Raw genomic sequence first — 19,570 nt, 5'->3', positions numbered from 1 at the left:
ATCTTAGAGGAAATCTTTCAACTTTTCACCCTGAGTATGTTAGTTGTGGACATGGTCTTTATTATGTTGAGGTACTCTGCCTCTATACCATTTGTTGAGGTTTTCTATCATGAAACGATGTTGAATTTTGTCAAGTGCCTTTCCTGTATCTGTTGAGATGATTATATGATGTTTATATTTTTTAATTTTTCATTCTGTTAATGTGGTGCTGTCACATTGATTTGCAGATGTTGAACCATCCTTGCAACCCAGGGATAAATCATATTTATCATTGTGAAAAAACATTTTAATGAATTGTTGAATTTCATTTGCTAGTATTTTGCAAGGATTTTTGTACCTATGTTCTTTAGGAATATTGGTCTGCAGTTTTCTTTGCTTATAGTGTCCTTATCTGGCTTTTTGTATGAAGGTAATGCTAACTTAATAAAATGAATGTGGAAGTGTCCCTCCTCTTGAATTTTTTGGGAGAGTCTGAGAAGCATCAGCATTAATTCTTCTTTAAATGTTTGGTAGAATTTACCTGCGAAGTCATCTAATCCTGGGCTTTTCTTTATTGGAGGTTTTTGATTACTGCTTCAATCTGTTTACTCGTTATTGGCTTATCCAAAAATTCTATTTATTCATCACTCAGTCTTGGTGGGTTGTATGTTTCTCAGAATTTATCCTTTTTTTCCTACATTATCCTATTTGTTGGTGTATAATTTTACCTGGTAATCTCTTATGACCCTTTGTATTTCTATGGTATCAGTTGTCTCCTTTTTCATTTATGATTTTATTTATTTGAGTCCTCCCTCCTTTTTTCTTATTTAGTCTAGCTAAAGGTTTGTCAGTTTGTGTATCTTTTCAAAAAGCCAACTTTTAGTTTTGTTGATCTTTCCTATTGTGCTTCTAGTCTCTGTTCATTTATTTCTGCTCTAATATTTGTTATTTCCTTCCTTCTGTTACCTCTGGGGCTTACTGTGCTCTTCTTTTTCTAGTTCCTTGAGATATAAAAGTAGGTTACTTATTTGAGATCTTTTATTTTTCTCAATGTAGATATTTGCCACCATAAACGTCCCTCTTAGAACTGCTTTGCTACACCTTGTAAGTTTTGCTACGTTGTGTTTCCATTTTCATTTGTTTGAAGGTACTTTTTGACTTCTCCTTTGAGTCATTGGTTGTTCAAGCCTGTGTTATTTAATTTCCACATGTTTATAATTTTTCCAATTTTCTTCCTGTTATTGATTTCTAGTTTCACACAATTTCAGTTACAAACATACTAATATGATTCCAATCTTCTCAAATTTTTGACTTGTTTTATGGCCTAACATTATCCTGGAGAGTGTCCAGATGCGCTTAAGCAGAATCTTTATTCTGCTGCCGTTGGATGGCCTGTTACTTGTGTGTCTCTTAGATCTATTTGGTCATTTTGAATTGATTGTTTTGGTTGTTTTTATTTTTGAGATTAAGTAGTTTTTTCTATATTCTAGATATTAATCCTTTTATCAGATATATGATTTGCAAATATTTTCTCCCATTCTGTGGTTTGCCTTTTCACTCTATTGATAGTGTCTTTTCATTCACAAAAGTTTTTAATTTTCATGAGGTCCAATTTGTCTATTTTCACCTTTGTTGGTTGGTGCTTTTGGTGTCATATCCATGAAACTATCTATTGCCAAATCCAGTGTCATGAAGCTTTTGTCTTATGTTTTCTTTTAAGAATTTTATAGTTTTAGCTCTTACATTTAGGTCTCTGATCTATTTGGGGTTTTTATATGTGGTGTTAGGTAAGGGATAGCATCCCTTCCATTTTTTTTAGAGACTAGAAAGGAGTTTATTAGCGTACACTGTCATGGACAACAGCGAGCCACACAGACGAGAGATGCCTATGAGAGCCAGCCTCTTCCTTTTTAAAAAACAAATACAATGTTTTTTCTTATTCCAGAAGCAGAACATATTCACTGTACGAAAATAAGAAAATAGGAGGACCTAAACATAATCTCTCATAATACTTTGATGCATATAGTTCTGAATACATTTGTATATTTAAATTAAAAAGTTATTGATTAAAATTTTATTTTTTACATAGTAAAATATTATGGATGATTTTCATGTCATTAGAAATTCTCCAGTATAATTCTCAGTCACTACTTAATAATCTATTATTTAGAATTTATATTAGTTAACAAATCTCCTGATATTGGACATTTAAGTTACTTTAAATTTTCACTATTTAAAAAAACAATTCTAAAAATAAATAAATGAAAAATAAAAAATTTAAAAACAATTATAAATATTATTGAGACTAAATATTTGCACATGTATTATTTTCTTAGGATAAATTCCTAGAAATAGAATTTCTGAGCCTAGGACTGTGCCTATATGAAGAATTGTATTTGTTGGCATGTTGCCCTTCAGAAAGGAACAAACCAACTTATACCTCCTCCAATCAATGTACAGGGGTGACTATTCATTATGTCCTCATCAATCCTAAGAATTAAAACCTTAAGTGATCTGGCTCAATTTGATGGACAGGACCCTTTTTTATTACTGATGTTTTCATTTGCATTTTTGATAATTTGCAGAGTTAGGCATTTTATGCTTATCGGTTATTTATAGTTAAAAAAGAAACAAAATGCTTTTTGTCACATATGTTGTAAATATTTCCAAAATGTATACCTGCTTTTATATTTTATTTGTGGTATTTATAGACATGTTCCACCTTTAGTGTCTTTAGAAAGTCTTCTCCATTCTTAGGAAACTCTTTACCCCATCATGGGTAAAGTCCTCAGTTGCCCATCACTAGAGTGAGTGTGTGTGTGTGTGTGTGTGTGTGTGTGTGTGTGTGTGTATAAGCCAATGCTTTTGGAGAATGTAAAAATTTTTTAATTACTAGAATTAGACACAAACTCATCAAAAACATCCTGCTCCCATATCCTGACTGTACTGCCAAGGGATCCCATTGTGCATACTGGAAAACAAATCTTAAAGGAGAAAAAATACAGTTCATTATTATAGTTAAAATTCTTTTCCTGAATCAAAACTATATATTAAAGGGACCAAAGAAGTTCACTGTTTATAATTATGGTCAAATTTTTCTCTTTGCAAAGGGCTTGGTTTTGTAATACCAGTACATCCTGAATGATCTGTGTTGACTGCTATTTTATCAGTTTATCTCATGGGCCTTTCCTAGGATAAGTTACCCACATGGCAGCAGCCACGTGGAGACACATGCAGCTCTTTTCCCCAAGGTGGTCCTCGGGTAGGTTTTACTGCTGCTCTAATAATTCCTGTGATGTTTCTTTTTTTTTTCTTTTTTTTTTTGCCCCAAGTCAATCCATGCCAATTGTCCCGTCACCACACAGTCCAAGCAATTTGCAAATTCACTTCAGTCCGTGAATTCCCCTTGCCAAATCCATATTACAACCAATGTTAAAGAAATAGTTTTGTTTAGCCCTGACTAGTTAAAAAACAAAAAACAAAGAAGTAGCAGCTTTCTGTTACTCCTGTACCCTTTGGGGACTACACTAGAGAGAACAGGGCCATCTAAGGATGACAGAGCGATACAATTTAGCAGTGGGTTCCATGTTTTTCTTACTTTACTAATCAGTGCTATTGGCAGCAATAAGAATTAGGATCACAGAACTGCTCAACCCAGGGGGCTTCCGAAAAACCATAGTGGAAATATTACCTACATCACTACAATTCTAGGACTTAACCTGAAAGATTTCTCATTACGTTGAGGCAATTGGCATTTTGTTTAAACCCCATAAATGCTTCGGAAGACATTTATCATGCAACCCTGAGAATCTGGGTTCTGATGTCACATGTTCTTTAAACATATATTCGTAGCTGTAAGTTTGAAACCTGACACCACTAGCTGTGTGACATCCCGCAGGTCACACAATGCTAGTTCTACTTCCGGTTATAACAATGACGAGACTGTCTAACATGTATTGAGTGGTTACTGTGTGCTAAGCAGAGTTTTATACTTCGTGATTTACAGTGTTTTATATTTACCATATCCTTCAATCCTTGTGTAAACCTTGTGAGGGAGGTACTCTCAGCAGCATTTTATAAATGAGTAAAGGGGAGAACTTAATTCTTCAAGTACACACACTGAGCGTAGGATCGGGTTATTCTCTCTCCATGTTTCAAGCTTTTAGCCACGTTCATCTGCTTCTCTGAGCTTCAGTTTCCTTATCTGCAAAGTGAGAACAGTGATCATTCTGTTGTAGGGTGGGCATGAGGGGCCGAGATCACGGAGTCAGTTTTTGGGCCTAGGGATTGAAAGCTCCCCACCCCAGGTCTTTCCCCGCCCCCCACCCCTAGCCCCCACCCCCAGCCTGCCCTGTGTTCCCTCTGTCCCTCCTTCAGAGGCCCATCTCACAGAAGTTCCCCAAAGGTGGGCTACTCTGAATGAGTCACACCCTCAGGACCAAATGTTCGTTGAACGCCCTTTGTTCCATTCCAGCCCAGCTGACTAATCGCTGGTAACACATCCATTGCCACTGCCGGGTAATTGCACTTCAACTGCCTTTCTTTGGAAAACAGCTTCACAAAAATCAGTGGTTCCCTGTGCTTGCAGGACTAATGTCAGTTTTATATGCCAACTATTTTGTAATCCCTTCTCTGTTAGCCTGAAATGAAAACTGCAGAAAATGTAACTTACCTACTCTCTATGCCCAAGTTATTTTTTGTAAGATGAAGAAACATTAGAAAAGTAGTTTATTTTTTCAGTCTTTTTTTTATATATATAAAAGTAGTTTATAATAAGATAACATACTTCAATAGGTAAAGCGTAGGCAAGACAACACCAGAAGATGCGAAGGAGCCCCACTGTTTGCTCTGTATCTACTGAAAATCACAAGGACCACCACAAAAGGCTGTGGAGCTAATCCCAGAACCTCACGTGCTGCTCCCTGAACGCCAGAGCATCCCCAGCCACTTATTGTGACAGCCTCCTTCCCATAATTAATTTTTTCCAAATTGCCTTTTAAAAACCTAGATCAACGACATGGATGTGAAAAGTTTAGCTATTTTAGCAACCTCAAGGCAGCTATTTCGGTTTAAAGACTCGTTCACTACCTCCAGAACCAGGTCGCTACTCTGTCCTTGGCCTGTTTTCCCAGAGTCTCGGGGTAGGAATGTCATCATGCATAATCACTCTCTCAATGATAAAAGCTCACATTTATGGAATGCCTCCTCCATGCCAAACTCTTTGTAAACAATTTTGCATTTATTAACTTATTTAATCCTCATAACTCCCTAAGTAATATTATCACTCTGTTCCAGGGATCATGATAATAGGCACAGAAATTAAGTGGTCGGACTAAGATCACACCTCTCGCTGCATCGAGCTTCTTATAGAAATCAACTCCTTTGATTCTTATAATGGTGGGGGTTTATAGTAAACAAGGCACTGGCTGTGTTTCCATTTGAAGAAAGAAACATTTTGGAGACGAAAAGATGTTTCTTGCTCAGATGCCTGCCTATCTGTTTGAAATTTGAGCCCATGAGTTCTTGGCCTGCTTTATGCTTTTAGCCCTTGGAATGTAATTAGGTAGCTTTTGACTGAATGTTTTCATTCAGATGTTACAGAGTGGATTTTCTCTTCCTGGCATTTCATTTATGTGACGCTGCAGGTCCATTCGTTGTAAGATCTGGAATTTAAATCTCTATCTGAACTTTGCTTTCATTGCCAAACGTCTTGCTCCAAAGTAGGTTTGTCCTAACGAATTAAGAGGTTTGTTCTAACGAATTAAGAATTAAGATCTAAAAACAGGCTCCATCAGAGCAGGGGGACACGTGAACAGTGTGGTCCGGCGTCCCCTAAATGTGTCAGAAATTACAGTCAGGCATCATTCAGGGAGGAGATGCCTTTCCTTCTGGAAATCAGATAACCTTGGAATTGTTCTATCTGATCATTATTATCCATGGTTTAAGGTTGGACTTTTACCCTCCCGCAGCTCCTTGTAAACATAACAAAGTAAATTATTCAAAGCAAATGTATTTTTCCTTTCAGGGGGAAAATGATTCCATCCGATCTTGAAAGAAGGATCCTTGAAGTCAAACAAAAAGTAAGTTTTTGGAGGGAGCTTTATCTGCCCATAAGAAGCTGAGGGTGTATATTTCCCTTTCCATCCAGTAGGGAACACGTTTTTGTTTTACTTTTAAAAGAGAGTATGGAATTTGGCATTCAGTCATTGCTTAGTTTTCTAAGCTCTGCATTGGAAGGGTCAAGTTACTGAATAAATATGATACACAGTGATACTGTAACAACTTCCAAAGTAGTTTGTCTTCCTGTGTGTTGAGGATTGGCATTTAACAGACACATTCTAAAGATTGTATTCACAAGTGGAAAATCCTGGGAAGCTAATTTAGAGTGTGGGGAGTTGCCACATGTGGTTATTTGAAAGGGGCCAGTGTTTCCTGCCTAGGCACATAGTGAAGTGATTGGCCCTCCCCAAGCACCTCTTTATTCAGGAAGTAATTTAGTCCTCCTTTTAGAAGTAACAAGTTCTGAAGACCTGCTAAAAGCTCCTACAGAGCTCTAGAAAGTTATTTGCATCCCTGGATGGTCTGCAAGCCACAGCTTTTAGTAAATGCAACCTATAGTTCAATGACATAACGGATGGATTTTATTATTAGGATTTCAGGAATAATTATTCATTTCCATATCCCTTTTTGTCCCCCTACAAAGTGGCAGCAGGATGGTTTCCCCTTGTTCTGATACTAGACCGACTTCTAGTCACGTAAACCACAAGATTAAGCCTTTGCTGCCCTCTAAGGACTGACTCTGTAACATCATGTTATTTCGTGTCTTTATGGAGTAACTGTTCATCCCATCTCAGGCATTCTTCTGCCATCTTTCAGCAGCCACCTATTCTATCAATTTTCATCTAGCCGTGGCCAGATAGACCAAGCCAACTTAGAGGGATAAAAGTCACGGCTTATTGTTTAGCCGCAAGTGAATCCTCTCCTCTAAGACTACAAATAAATAAAAACAGGCTCCTTGAATGCCTCTGTTACATTATTTGGGGCTTTCTCATTTGTGTAGGGGTTTGTCCCTTTCCTTGTGAGTGCCACGGCTGGGACCACCGTGTATGGAGCCTTCGATCCCCTCTTAGCTGTTGCCGACATCTGCAAAAAGTACAAGATCTGGATGCACGTGGATGTAAGTATCCCATCAGGCCTGCCCCTAAACTGTCCCTGCACTTTTTTCACCTGGAGCTCATGGGATGAAATTCATTCTCTTTTGTACTTTAGGGGTTTATTTTCAGAATGGTGATAGTTAAGCTTTTAAAGATTACAGAGACAAAGTTGTAGACAACTCACAATACATAACATTCACTAGTCCGAGGCTTGATTCTGCCTTCACAGTCCCAAATAAGGACACAATACTCTCATTTCTATGACCAGTTCCCGAGCTGAGTACTTAGTTCTCAATTCACTGGCCACAATGTCCACGGAGGAATATAGCCAACATACATAGGGTCACACACGCAGTCACACACGTGCAAAGCTTACCTCCCTAGGAGAATGATCAAACGAGTAAATAGGAGTTGCATGTATACAGGAAACCCAAGAGATAAAAAGTTCAGCTCAAGTCAGATACTAGTATATTTGACTTGACAACTGGCTAGGAAATATGTCACCAAATTTCCAGTTTTTTTATCTTGGTAGCTAGTAAGCTAAACTATATATGAGATATTTTGACTCCAGGATTAGTCACACCAAAAAAATAATGGAGATGTACCCATCAGGACAATTTCAAATGAAAAAAAAAATCCATTTTTAGAAGGACAAATTAAAGAGATTTAGGTTGAGACCAGTATTACTCCAAGCATGGCTCAAACATCAGTTTTTGTCTGCAAACTGTTAAGGACCCAGGATGAGATGAGGAATCGGTGCCAAGTCATTGCCTAAGCACAATGCTTGGTTCAGCTGACGTGTTTTTCATTGTGAGACTTTCTTGACAAGGGAGGCATAAGTTGATTTACATTTTGGTGCAAGAGGCTTATGTCACTGAGTAGACTGAGTTAGATTATTTTGGCTTTACAGTAAGCATTCAGACCAAATTAATTCCCCTTTCTTTATGAGCAGAAAACCTCCCCTGGCTGAACTAGGTAAATTTCCATTACCCCAGAGTCGGCCAGCCTGCAGAGCAGTTACCCACCTTCTTTTCCTTCCCTGATTCGCAGTGTGCGTTGTTCATTAGCCTACCAGAGACCCATTTTACACAGGAAGACACTGAGAAAGGTTGGCAAACCCAAGTACCATCAGTGACCTGGGTCTTGGAACTAGAGAGCCCGTTAAATCTCACTAGCTAATTCAGGAAGAGGGTTACCCTCACAGCTCTAAAAGAACAACAATGTATCTTCTGAGCCAGCAGATGCTATGGTGTCTCTGACAGAATGTCTGCTTAAAATAGAACTGGGAGATCTTTTAACCAATTGCATTAGCTTTCTTCAAAACATAACAAGTTTACCACTCATCCTCAATGTTTATACATTCTATAATTAGACTAGAAAAAAATCTTAAAATATTACACATTTGGAAAATTGGATAATTTTTCAAAGTGTAAAAGGACTGAAATTACAACAAAAGAAAGTGCAATTATACCCAATTTTTTTTCTTTAGACTTGTCCCAGGATTATTTTTACACCCAAAGCATGTCAACAGGTTTCAATGAATCTCCATCTTGACATCCTATCTTTAAAGGAGGTCTTTACACCAATTCAGACCTTCAAACTTGAGTACAAATTTTTAAAGGGACACATTCTTTTTTTTTAACATTTTTTATTGATTTATAATCATTTTACAATGTGGTGTCAAATTCCAGTGTAGAGCACAATTTTTCAGTTATACACAAACATATATATATTCACTGTCACATTTTTTTCTCCGTGAGCTGCCATAAAAAGGGACACATTCTAATTGCTCAACTAAAACTAGTACAAATCTTTCCTGTTTGGCTTTTTTTTTTTTTTTTTTTTTTTTTGTCTGTTTTGTCTGTTGTTCGGGGGTTTGGGTTTTGTCTTTTTTGTTTTTGTTTTATTGACAAAGAAATTATCCAAAATTATACATCAGTCAAATAGGATTATGAAGGTGCTTCCTCCCTCTGGAATCATTCAGATTTGTCAAAAAAAGTTTTCCTTCCAAAATGGAAGTTGTTTAAAAGGTCCCAGCCCATCTTCTCTGCCTTAAACTGTGGAGATAATAGGGTTTTTAGTTCTGAGAGTATGAGCTTCACTAGGACTGAGAGCGGAGCTGATGGTTGGGAAAGAATCTACCTCCTTCTCGTGCAGACTCAGGAAACGTGCCCCCAGTTTGGAGCCTGACACCCATGTAAACGTGGGGTGGAGCCTGAGACCTTAAAGCAGCCCCCGATTTAACCTTTGGAAGTCTAGTGCCAGGGAAGGGGGCCAACCCTCTAAGTTTCCTGGGGTTGAGGATGTAACTTTCACCCCAAGAAACTCTGAAGTCACCAAACTCTAGAAACCCAGGCAATGAACAAACACTACCTTTTCTCTGTATGCTCTCCCTTTTTCAGGCAGCTTGGGGTGGGGGATTACTGATGTCCCGGAAGCACAAGTGGAAGCTGAACGGCGTGGAGAGGTACCCACATTTTTCTCATTAACAGCGTAAAGTGTGAAAGCTAAATGTGAAAAGCAAATTATACCGGGTTTTTGAGAACTGCTGGTGTACAGGTGAGCCCATTCTGCGCAGTGCTGTGTCCCTTGCCTTGTGTGGTCATATGTGCACGAGTATTGTGTGTAGACAACAAGAAGAAACCAAACCCCGCATCAGGCGACCCAAGTTGGATGTCTCTTGAGCACCGAGCTTCCTAACTGGCATCCGCGGTTGGCCAGACAACTCCCGAATGACCTTCCTGGGATCTCTGAACCAGCTACCAAAACTTTACTTCAGGCTGTTTTCAAGGGAGAGCTATAGCTTTTGTGTTTTGTAAGAGGAAGATGCCCACTGCTTTAAAGAAACCAATAAGTAATTTTGCAAAGTAAATAAGCACCTTATAATTGATCAGTGTTGAAAGTGGGGCTTGGGGTTCAATATGGCCAGTTTACTTAAAGGGAAGCATGCTTGTGATACCATCATCGATGGTGTCATCCCCATGGTAATTTTTTTCTAGTATAGCTCTGGTTGGTGTTTCAGAGCACCTTTTATTCAGAGAATAAGCAGTAGACCATTGAGAAGAGCGGCAAACCCCGAAGGACGTAATCTTTGATTCACAAAAAGCAGACTTGGGTCCAAAGGAAAAAGAAAAAAATGACAGGATGCAAATATCAGCCTCAGGCTTGGGTTCTGGACCACGTGCAGAGAGAGCTCAGAGCTCCTGGTCCTCCCATCACAACACGGCAGGTCAGGAACAGCGGTCAGCTCTGACACTCCGGGCAACGGAGAAAGCCCGAATTCATCCGAGGCTGCCAAGTGCCCCTCTTGCCCTGCCAAGTAGCCAGGTGCTGCCCAGAAAGAGTTTCCCACTGGCTCTGCCTCTGGACATCTTGGCACAATTTCTGTTCCAAGGCGAGGAGAGGGGCTGGTGGAGCTGGGAAGCTCGGTGAGCCCTGGTCACACTGGACAGTCAGGCCAGAATGAACACGCTGGGTGTGCTGTATCATATCCAGGCCTACATGCACAGAGAACCCGTGGATGTGGAAGGGGGCTGGAGTTACAGTGGCAGAGTCTAGGGCACCTGCCTCATCATTGGAAAGAAGGCTGGAGGCAGACCAGGTAAGGCCCATGTCAGAGGGGGACCGTCCCTCAGCCTGCGGTCCCTGCTCGGATAGCAGGTACCCGTTTAGGTGTGAGTGGATGGAGACAATTTTAGGTCTCTGCTTCTCATCCTTTGGGCTGAATTCCTTGAAACCAGAAGCTTAAGGTGGAGGCAGTGAACTAAACAGTGAGAGATGATGAAGAGAGAACCATTTAGAAGGTGCCTGTTCAGAGGATCAGAACAAGAATTAAATTGATGTGCTCTCAAGAGACGTGGCCTGTACACAGAACCTTCTTTTCTTGGAGGGCCTTTCTGGTTGGCCTGTTACTAGAGCTTTCACGCCAGCTTTGACTCCAAGTGCTGAAAGCCAGCCACAAAGCACCCTCCACCAGGGAGTATTTGAAACCTCACTAAATCCCCTACCCTGGGCTTTGGAGAAATAAACACCCACACGCTTTTGTACTAAAGAGTATTATTTGAGAGCAGAGCTTAGAACATTCATCATGGAACGTAGAGACCTCTCTAACTGCCACAGTTCTTGAAATTGTATTGTAACTAAATCTACTAAATGGAACAGCCAAACAGCAAGTCCTAAAAAACAAGGAACTGTGGTCGTTGTGCTTTGAGCCAAACCCCCTCAGCCATCCATTTACCAGACAGAATCCATCTTGGTGACTTCTTAGCGAAAGTCATTCTCTCTTTGGTGAATGGGATGGTAGAGCAGTGGAGACCCCCTGCGGAATGTGCCTGGGCCCACGCTGAGGAAAGTAATTTGACTCATTTGGGGTGTTTGGCATTTTCCCAAGTACTAGGACTCACTCTAAAGTGGAGGAAATCCATGGTTGATTCTTGTCACCAAATCCAGAGGTGCCCAGTGGTCACAGGGATCCCAGAGAGCTATCCTCTTAATAAAATGGCACACACACCTGGAGCCCAATTCTGCCAAATTACCAAGTATTGCCCTCACTCTGCCTGTGAGCCAGGGGTTCAGAAACTCAATTCACTGGTCCCTGAGCCTCTGTCATTTGCAAGTCACAGCAGCAGGCATGCTGAGCGCATGTCAAGCATGGTATGAGGCCTGTCTTCAAGGAGTTTAGAATCTAGTAGAGAAGACTGCAGTCAGCAAGGGGTTTGATTCAAGGCGGAGGAAGTAAAGGCTCAAGAGAGAGACAAGCGAGCTGGACGGCACAGAAGACGGACTCATTCTTTCTAAACAGGGTTATTACAGGAAGGGACCGCCCCCAGGGTGAGCATCGAGCATCACCAGGCAGCCGTGGAAGGAGGGCGTTAAGGTGAAGAGCAGGGACGCGGAGGTTTGAGAGGGTCCTTGGAGAAAGTTCAGACAAGTCTGGTTGGAGACCGGGATGGATTCGTGGCGGTGACTAGGAAGCCAGGGGAGTGTCCAGAAGTCCTGCCCGTGAGTGTCCGTGGAGGGCCTGCCCCAGAGCCAAGTCAGGGTCAGCGTGAATCCGAGCTTAACATCACTGCTGTGTGGGCCACTTTAGGCACGGAGAGTGTTACATTTCTTGGGTTGAGGAACGCAAAAAGGAAAGGCCCCCGCCGTGACAGCCATAGCGGGGGTTTGAGGATAGGGGCAGGATTACCTGCGCTTTGGAAAGACAGCTCTGGATTCAAGAGCCCACGGAAGCCGGGCCTGGCAAGAGGCTATCAAGGCATCACAAATGTCCGGGTTCGAGTGAGCAAGTGGAGGGCAGAGATGCTGAGGGCGGGGAGCAGGGAGGGAGCAGGGGAGAGGAACCCAGGAGCGTTGCTCCCATGGAAGAGGACGCGCCATCACAGAGACCCGCTCTTCCACGTGGTGGAGTGCCCGTGCTTCGGCTTACCTCACGTGCCTCTGAAATATTTTGTGTGTGTTTATGTAGAAAAGCCGCACTGGATTACACTGGAACACCATATGTTACAAAATGCTTAAACACTCCTTGCATGCAATGCTTTCTTTTGCTTTGCTGTACTTTCCAATACTTTAAGAAATTCCATGCAGGAGAGTATAGAAAACTAATTGCCCCCCCCCAAAAAAAAAAAGAAATTCCAGAGAGTTCCTTCCTGGACAGATTTTACAGTTTTGTGTATTATGTTGAAAAGCGTAAGGGACATATGTTTGTAGAGGTCTTTGATTGAGCTAGCATTAGCTTGTATAGAAAATATCTTTCTCAAAAGTTCCATCAAAAATCTAGCATCATCATCGTGGGGATTTATCCAGACTGCCTGGGGAACTTTCTCAATATGCATATACCGGTCACATCCCAAGGAAACATTGCAGACTCTCCAGGGCTTAGAGTGAATACGTGTGGCGTTAGGCCACAGTCAGAGCAAGGACCCGGTACACAGGCTACGTTTTGAATCCTACTTGCTGGTTGTATGCCCTTGGGAAAGATGTCTGGCCATCTACAAAACTGTTATTGGTACAATAACAGGAAGTACCTCCTGGGGTTACTGCTGTAAGGAATAGATAAGTTGATGCATGTGAATCAGTTAGAACAGTGAGTGTCATATAGTAAGTACTTAATAATTGTAGTTAGCATGTGAATGCTCAATATTTTCCAAGTGATTCCCATACACCATCCACACACACACACACACAGAAAATCTAGCACCAAATTACTATAGAATAATGTATTTTATGCAGAATTAAAAAAAAAAAAGAACAATAAGGAGTGATATCAGGAGAGGGGAAGAAAAGAGAATGAAACCAAAACACTAAGGTTTGGGAGCCGAATGCTTGGGAGGAAAGGGGTGTGAGGAATTGAGGCCCAGGATAGAGGAGAGAGGACAGATCCAGAAGGACCAGGAGGGGGGCAAGTTACTGAGTTCATGCCAGGGCTGCTGAGTTTGAGGTGCAAAAGACTGCACAAAGATACATCTCAGAATGGCCCCAGGGGACTCAGCTCTCTCCAATTTATGGAAAATCAGAGGCCACATGACTGAATCCCATGGCAAAACATTTTGGAATGAACCTGAGGCTGTTTTTCACAAATTGCCAACATTTCTCAGATAAACTAAGGCCATGTTGTTGAATCAGTCTGTGCATCTTTTTGCATCTTTATGAGAGAATTTGGTGACAGGATCGGTGTGGGCCTTGGCAGCTTCTAGTCTAAAAAGACAAACTGGTCGCTGCATAGGAATAAACACCCTCAGTTAGAGGCGTGGAGAACAGCTACTCTCTTCTGCATCAGGTGTCATGCCTGATAAAGCTGCGTTTCCTCAGGATCGGGCACAGAGTGATAGGATATTATAGAATGTATAGAATGGCGGTGTATGTGCCCAGTGTCACAAAGCTCATAAATGACACTTGAAATCAGTATCAAGAGCCGATCTTGTTTAATGTTTACTGTGTGCTGGATGCAGTTATAAGCACTTTACCCAAATGATTATTATTCTGTTATGTTTACAAAGCTAGGCACAGAGAGGTTAAGCAACCTGCTCAAGGTCACACAGCTAGGAAGTGACAGAACCTGCATGCAGACGTAGACTGTCTGGCTCCCAAGCTCCACTCCCTGAACGACTATTTACCTATTGCTCAGAGCCCAGGTTTCTTGACTCCAGGGTCATTCTAAAGAGCAGGGAGATGTTTTCCCGGAAGGAGCTTTTTAATACCAGTTCCATTATTATTCAGGAAATCTTTTAGTCCTCTTTCCAGGGGTGTAGCCACCTGGCCATGAACTGCCTTTGCTTCTTTCCCCACTTTCAACCTATCTGACAGCCAGCGTCAAAGCTCAAGGAAGACCAGCAATGAGCTGGACTATCTATTGATTCAGATAAGATCCCCAGGCCAGTAAGTGTTCTCGGACCATCCAGCTAATGCCTGCTGTTCATCAACTAGATGAATGGGCTCTTCCCCAGCATCTCCTTTCTTCCCAAGGTCCTCACACCTTGAGCGTGGGCAGCAGGGGAGCCCTGGTCTGCCGTTCAGCCAGCAGAGGGGCAGCCATGCAGGGCACTCTGGAGGCAGCTGCCACGGATCGCCCCGCTACATTCCTTCTCCTGTGAGTCTGTTCATGTCAAGGTCACATTCCCAAGCTTCATCCTCAAGGAACCCTCAGTCTCTCCAAAGACGTATACACAGACTCCTGCAACGTGAGCAGCCGCTTTCCCCGGGCACTGGAGGAGGAGGGGCTTGGAGCGGTTGGAGAAGTTGAAGGAAGTTGAAGAAGGCTGCAGAGATATACTTGATTGGCCTTTAAGAATAAGTAGGATTAAATTAGCAAGTGAAGTAATGGGAGATGACATTCCATGAAGAGGAAATAGCATTAGGAGACCCAGGTGCATGAGAATAGAATGTTCTGAGAACACAGTGTCCTCTGGTGTGATGGAAAGTGACAGGACTCAAGATGGGACACATGGCCTGGGGCTCACCTGGGTGGACACCATGAGCTACCCTCTACAGTTTGGAATTTAGGCTGGAGGTGGAAGGAAAGAGGAGAGAACCATAAACAGAGCTGGAAAATAACTCTAGTCCCGGGTGGAGGATGCAATGGAAACCAAGCATCAGTTAAGACAGTGTATCTGGATTAAAATAATAACAGTAATTATTATTATTATTATTAAAGAAATCTAAACCAGGGCTGTGGTTTAGGCTTTTCAAATAGATTCAGTCCCTGAGCTGAGAATCACTATTACTGATGGAGAGCATTCTAGTTCTCAAGTACTTCGGGACAAAATAGATTGAAAATTGCTGAAGGAGCCACAGCATCTCTCCCCCACAGTCCAGAAGGCTATCTGTGGATTAGAAAAGAGATGGAAGCAGGGGATAAGCTGGAAGCTGTAATGAAAGGACACATTTGAAACATTTGGTAATCAGTTGAATGGGAAGAAGAAGGAAGTGGGTTGGGAAAGAACAAAATTAAGCAGCGGGAAGAGCCACAGCTCTGCGCTCCAGGGCACTGCATTTGGGTCAGAAGCAGGAACGGTGGAGGCACACGAGGCCACCTGCCTGGTGCTCTGCTCCACGGTGGCCAAAGGACGGACCTTGGACTGGACGATCCCAGTCACCCAAAGAAGCTCCCAGACCACCGTGGCCGCTGAATGGATTCCTCAACTCAGGCGACACCACATGGAGACACTAGCCCTCACCTACTGTCTCTGCAAACAAAGAAAAGGTTGTAGATTTGAGTCCACTTTTTGTCCTGTAAATTAATGTCACACTGGAATCTAAGAAACAGTGCCAAGAATCCTGAGCGGTGTTGCCCATGCACAGGGTCTTGGTAGTCTGAGCCTGTCACAAGTGCCACCCTCGTAACGTGATTTGTTTCCTTTAGGGCCAACTCTGTGACGTGGAATCCGCATAAGATGATGGGCGTCCCTCTGCAGTGCTCTGCTCTCCTGGTCAGAGAAGAGGTATGTCTCTCCTGACTTGCAGCCTGGTCCACCGGTGGGGTTTGATAGCGTAAATGTGTGTAGTGACAGACTGGAACGGTGAGCCACATCCAAAAAGGGGAAACTGTCAATGAGGATAACTGTAAGGTCCTGCTCTTACGTCCAAATATAGGATAATTATATTTTGACCAGACAAGACAGGCATGCTTCACGCATGGCCAAATTGTCGTCCTTGTGAAAAAGGCCTAAGATGTATTCTGCAGGGTCAATAGTGGGTCCAGAGAGAAATACCATTCAAAAAATAGTAGTGGGACAAAAGACGTGGAGTTTCAGGATGAGGGAGGTGGTCACCCCCCACTGTCCTCTAGTTAAACCACACCTGGAGTGCTTCGCTTAAGTTAGTGCCAAATCTCATCAGGGACCCCACCAAGCTAGGATTCAAACGTGAGGAACATTACTAAACATGGAAGTGAGGTGGTTGAAGGAGCTAAAGATGTTTAATCTAAAAAAAATACAAAATTAAAGGGCTGAGAGGATGGCAGCCTTCACAGTATAAATGACACTCGGATCAGAGAGATTTTTTTTTCTTGAGGTTTCAGGGAGCTGGGTGGTACAGCTTTGATGGCACAATCAGAATTACCATGATTTGAGATCTGACTTGGGGATCAGCAAAAGGAATGCTTTTCTAAAAATTAAGCTGCCCAGCTGGTAATGAATGACTTAATGCATGAATACATTCATCATCGCAGAGGTGACTGAATGGAGATTGGAGAACCACTTATTAGTAACAGGATAGAGAGGTAGACGGGGAAGGAATAGATTAAGAGCTCTAGGCTCCCTTCCAAATCCAAGAGTTCATGATGCTCTGACAGCATTTCCCTTATCGGGGTCCAAGGAATAGAATTGTATTAAGTTTCCTGTGATAAGAGTGTTCTTGGTTTTAAAAAAGCTTGGGGGGGGATAGGGTATAGCTCAGTGGTAGAGTGTGTGCTCAGCATGCACGAGGTCCTGGGTTCAATCCCCAGTACCTCCATTAAAATAAATAAACAAATAAAAACCTAATTACCCCCCCAAATAAAAATAAAAATAAAATAAAAAATAAAAAAAGCTTGAGATATATTAGATTACAGAGTTAAAAACAACTTTCATTACTCCAGGGTTTATCACAGCCTTTAATTGCTGGTGTATATTATAAATATCTCAAAAGAAGGTATTTATGATAGTTTCCTAAGTTCATATGACCAGGGGGATTTCTTTGACAGCACCTGTCTTACCAGCAGCTGTTAATGTATTTAAAATTATTTGGGATTTAATGGCTCAGGATATTATCTCACCAAGGCCCTTTCTGTGACTTTGACTTGTCCTTTTGCATGATGAGGCTGGTACTGTCCAACCTTTTAGAGGTCATGTGCTTTGAGCTGCTTTTCTGATCCTAGTCTATGCATCATTCCACACTCTCTGGGGTGGTCTCCCTTAGGACTGATGGCACCTGGTCATGGGCCTGCGTGGCTGGGATGAAAACGGTGCCAAGTTTCTGTGACCAAGAAACGAAATAGATGCACCTGTTGCAGTTTTCAGTCTTACTGTCTTCAAGTGAATTTTGGTTTTCCAATTCAATGTCATTCTACTGCTCTATTACAATTATATTGTATTTAATTTCTGTTAGTCTCAAAAAGTTAATGTAATGGATTCCACCAAATATGAAGCCCAAATCACAAGAAAGACTGAGCCCAGTTCTGTTGTCTTCCACCTGTGGACGTGGGCTTTCAGGACAGAGATCCAATTTTACTTGCATTTTGTTTTAGTTTGGATAATGTTTAAAAGAGTTTTCACTTCTAACTTCAACTGAGTGACCACAGTCTAGTCTTTGCTTCTTGTTGTGAGTCACAAAAGGGAAAAACAAAATGCCAAAGCTTCTGTAAAATCACAATTACACTGTAGGTAACAAAAGCGACAAAGACTTCCTGTGGTTCATGACAGACTGAAACATGGTGAGACTGGTGATGCTGTTTGAGTCAGAGAGCATGATTCATTCCCTGTTCTTTGGAATAGTTCAGTCACTTTGCTACCCATTTTCCACAGTAAGCTTGCGGCGCTGGGGCAAATTCATGGTCATTGACAGTGAAACTTTCCACTGGAACTGCCGTAAGCAACTGAGTATGAAAACCCAGTACTCAAGCTTTAATCACTCTTGAGAGAGGAACGTGATTTTTGAAAGAGTCGTTATTTAAGACATCTTGGGGTAGCTATGTCTTTTATTTTTTCAGATTTTAGCATATCTAAATGAGAGCAATGAACTGTCTTAAAAGCTGTGATTTCCATAAAGAACCCAAACCTTTACAGCTGAATGACAAAGTCCTTGAACTAAATCTGAATGAAAGAGAAGAATCACACCAATAATATTTTATAAAACCAAAGAGTTTCCAAAATAGTTCGATTACAACAAAACCAGAACATCAGGATATTCTCCCAAACAATGAACATTATACTCTGATTTTGATTTTTTTTTTTTTAATAAATGCCTTCTCTTAAGAAGGAGAATAAAAGTATAAACATACCCTGTTGTTAACCTCTGGTAACATTTGACCCTGAGCCATTTCGCCCATAGAATTGATCTATTACAACAGCCCATCCTGCCCAGATATTGGCCTTAATTTTTTTTCTCCTTTGATTCTTACTGTTTTCTTTCTTTAGGAGATTCAATGCCTCTTTCATTCTTTTTTGTTTTCTCCTTAATAATTTCCACCACAGCGTAAGTCTAATAGAATGCCTGATAAAGTCAGTAGAGTTTCCTAAGTTTTCTCTTCTCTCCTAGGGACTGATGCAAAGTTGCAACCAGATGCATGCCTCCTACCTCTTTCAGCAAGATAAACACTACGACCTGTCCTACGACACCGGAGACAAGGCCTTACAGTGTGGACGCCACGTCGATGTTTTTAAGCTCTGGCTCATGTGGAGGGCAAAGGTGAGCACGTGCGGGTCGGCTGAATGTTGACTGAAAACAGGAACTAGATCTGCTGACCCTTATGATGCCCTGTTAAAATTGATTTCCAAATTGAAAATTATTTACCCAAGATTATATTTCTTTAAGCCTATACCTAGTTTTCTGCATTCTCCATGGGTAAGAATATAATAAAACCCATTATGTGCTTTTTTTTCTCTGAAGTCACATTGCTTCTAATGCTCACTTGTCTAGAAAACCAATTAATGTTGCTTTACCCAGCAGAACCTCCTGATTCCCAAGAGGTGTTTCATTGTGCTTCTTGTCCCAATTCTCGGTTTTTACCCAGTGATTGATCCCTTGGGGAGGTTAAATGCAATCTTTTTGTTTGGAGAACAAAAAGGAAACGTGAAAATTAAAAAGTATTACTGCTTATTTTTGACATTTCATGGGGTGGCCTCTAGATATACAGCTTTTTTAAAAACTCTGGAACTCGCTAGTGACCTCCTTTTGTATAATTTCTGTATCTGCCTCAGAATTTAACCGTGGATGATCACCTCCCCCAACCCCTCTCAGAA

General features: G+C 41.5%; 1 protein-coding gene across 1 annotated transcript in view; it reads left to right on the top strand.

Moving 5' to 3' along the window:
* GAD2 (glutamate decarboxylase 2) overlaps window positions 1-19,570 on the top strand; it is a 64,627-nt gene that overhangs the window by 30,054 nt on the left and 15,003 nt on the right. The window contains exons 9-13 of the mRNA XM_010995334.3: window positions 6,005-6,059; window positions 7,040-7,156; window positions 9,536-9,600; window positions 15,994-16,072; window positions 18,867-19,016. Of these exons, the coding sequence (XP_010993636.2) occupies window positions 6,005-6,059; window positions 7,040-7,156; window positions 9,536-9,600; window positions 15,994-16,072; window positions 18,867-19,016 (466 nt within the window). The remainder of the gene's footprint in view (window positions 1-6,004; window positions 6,060-7,039; window positions 7,157-9,535; window positions 9,601-15,993; window positions 16,073-18,866; window positions 19,017-19,570) is intronic.

This window comes from Camelus dromedarius, chromosome 26 (genome assembly GCF_036321535.1).
Source record: "Camelus dromedarius isolate mCamDro1 chromosome 26, mCamDro1.pat, whole genome shotgun sequence".
In the NCBI taxonomy this organism is placed as follows: Eukaryota; Metazoa; Chordata; class Mammalia; order Artiodactyla; family Camelidae; genus Camelus; species Camelus dromedarius.
The sequence above is the reverse complement of the archived record's forward strand: the minus strand, read 5'-3'. Positions and strand labels throughout refer to the sequence as shown.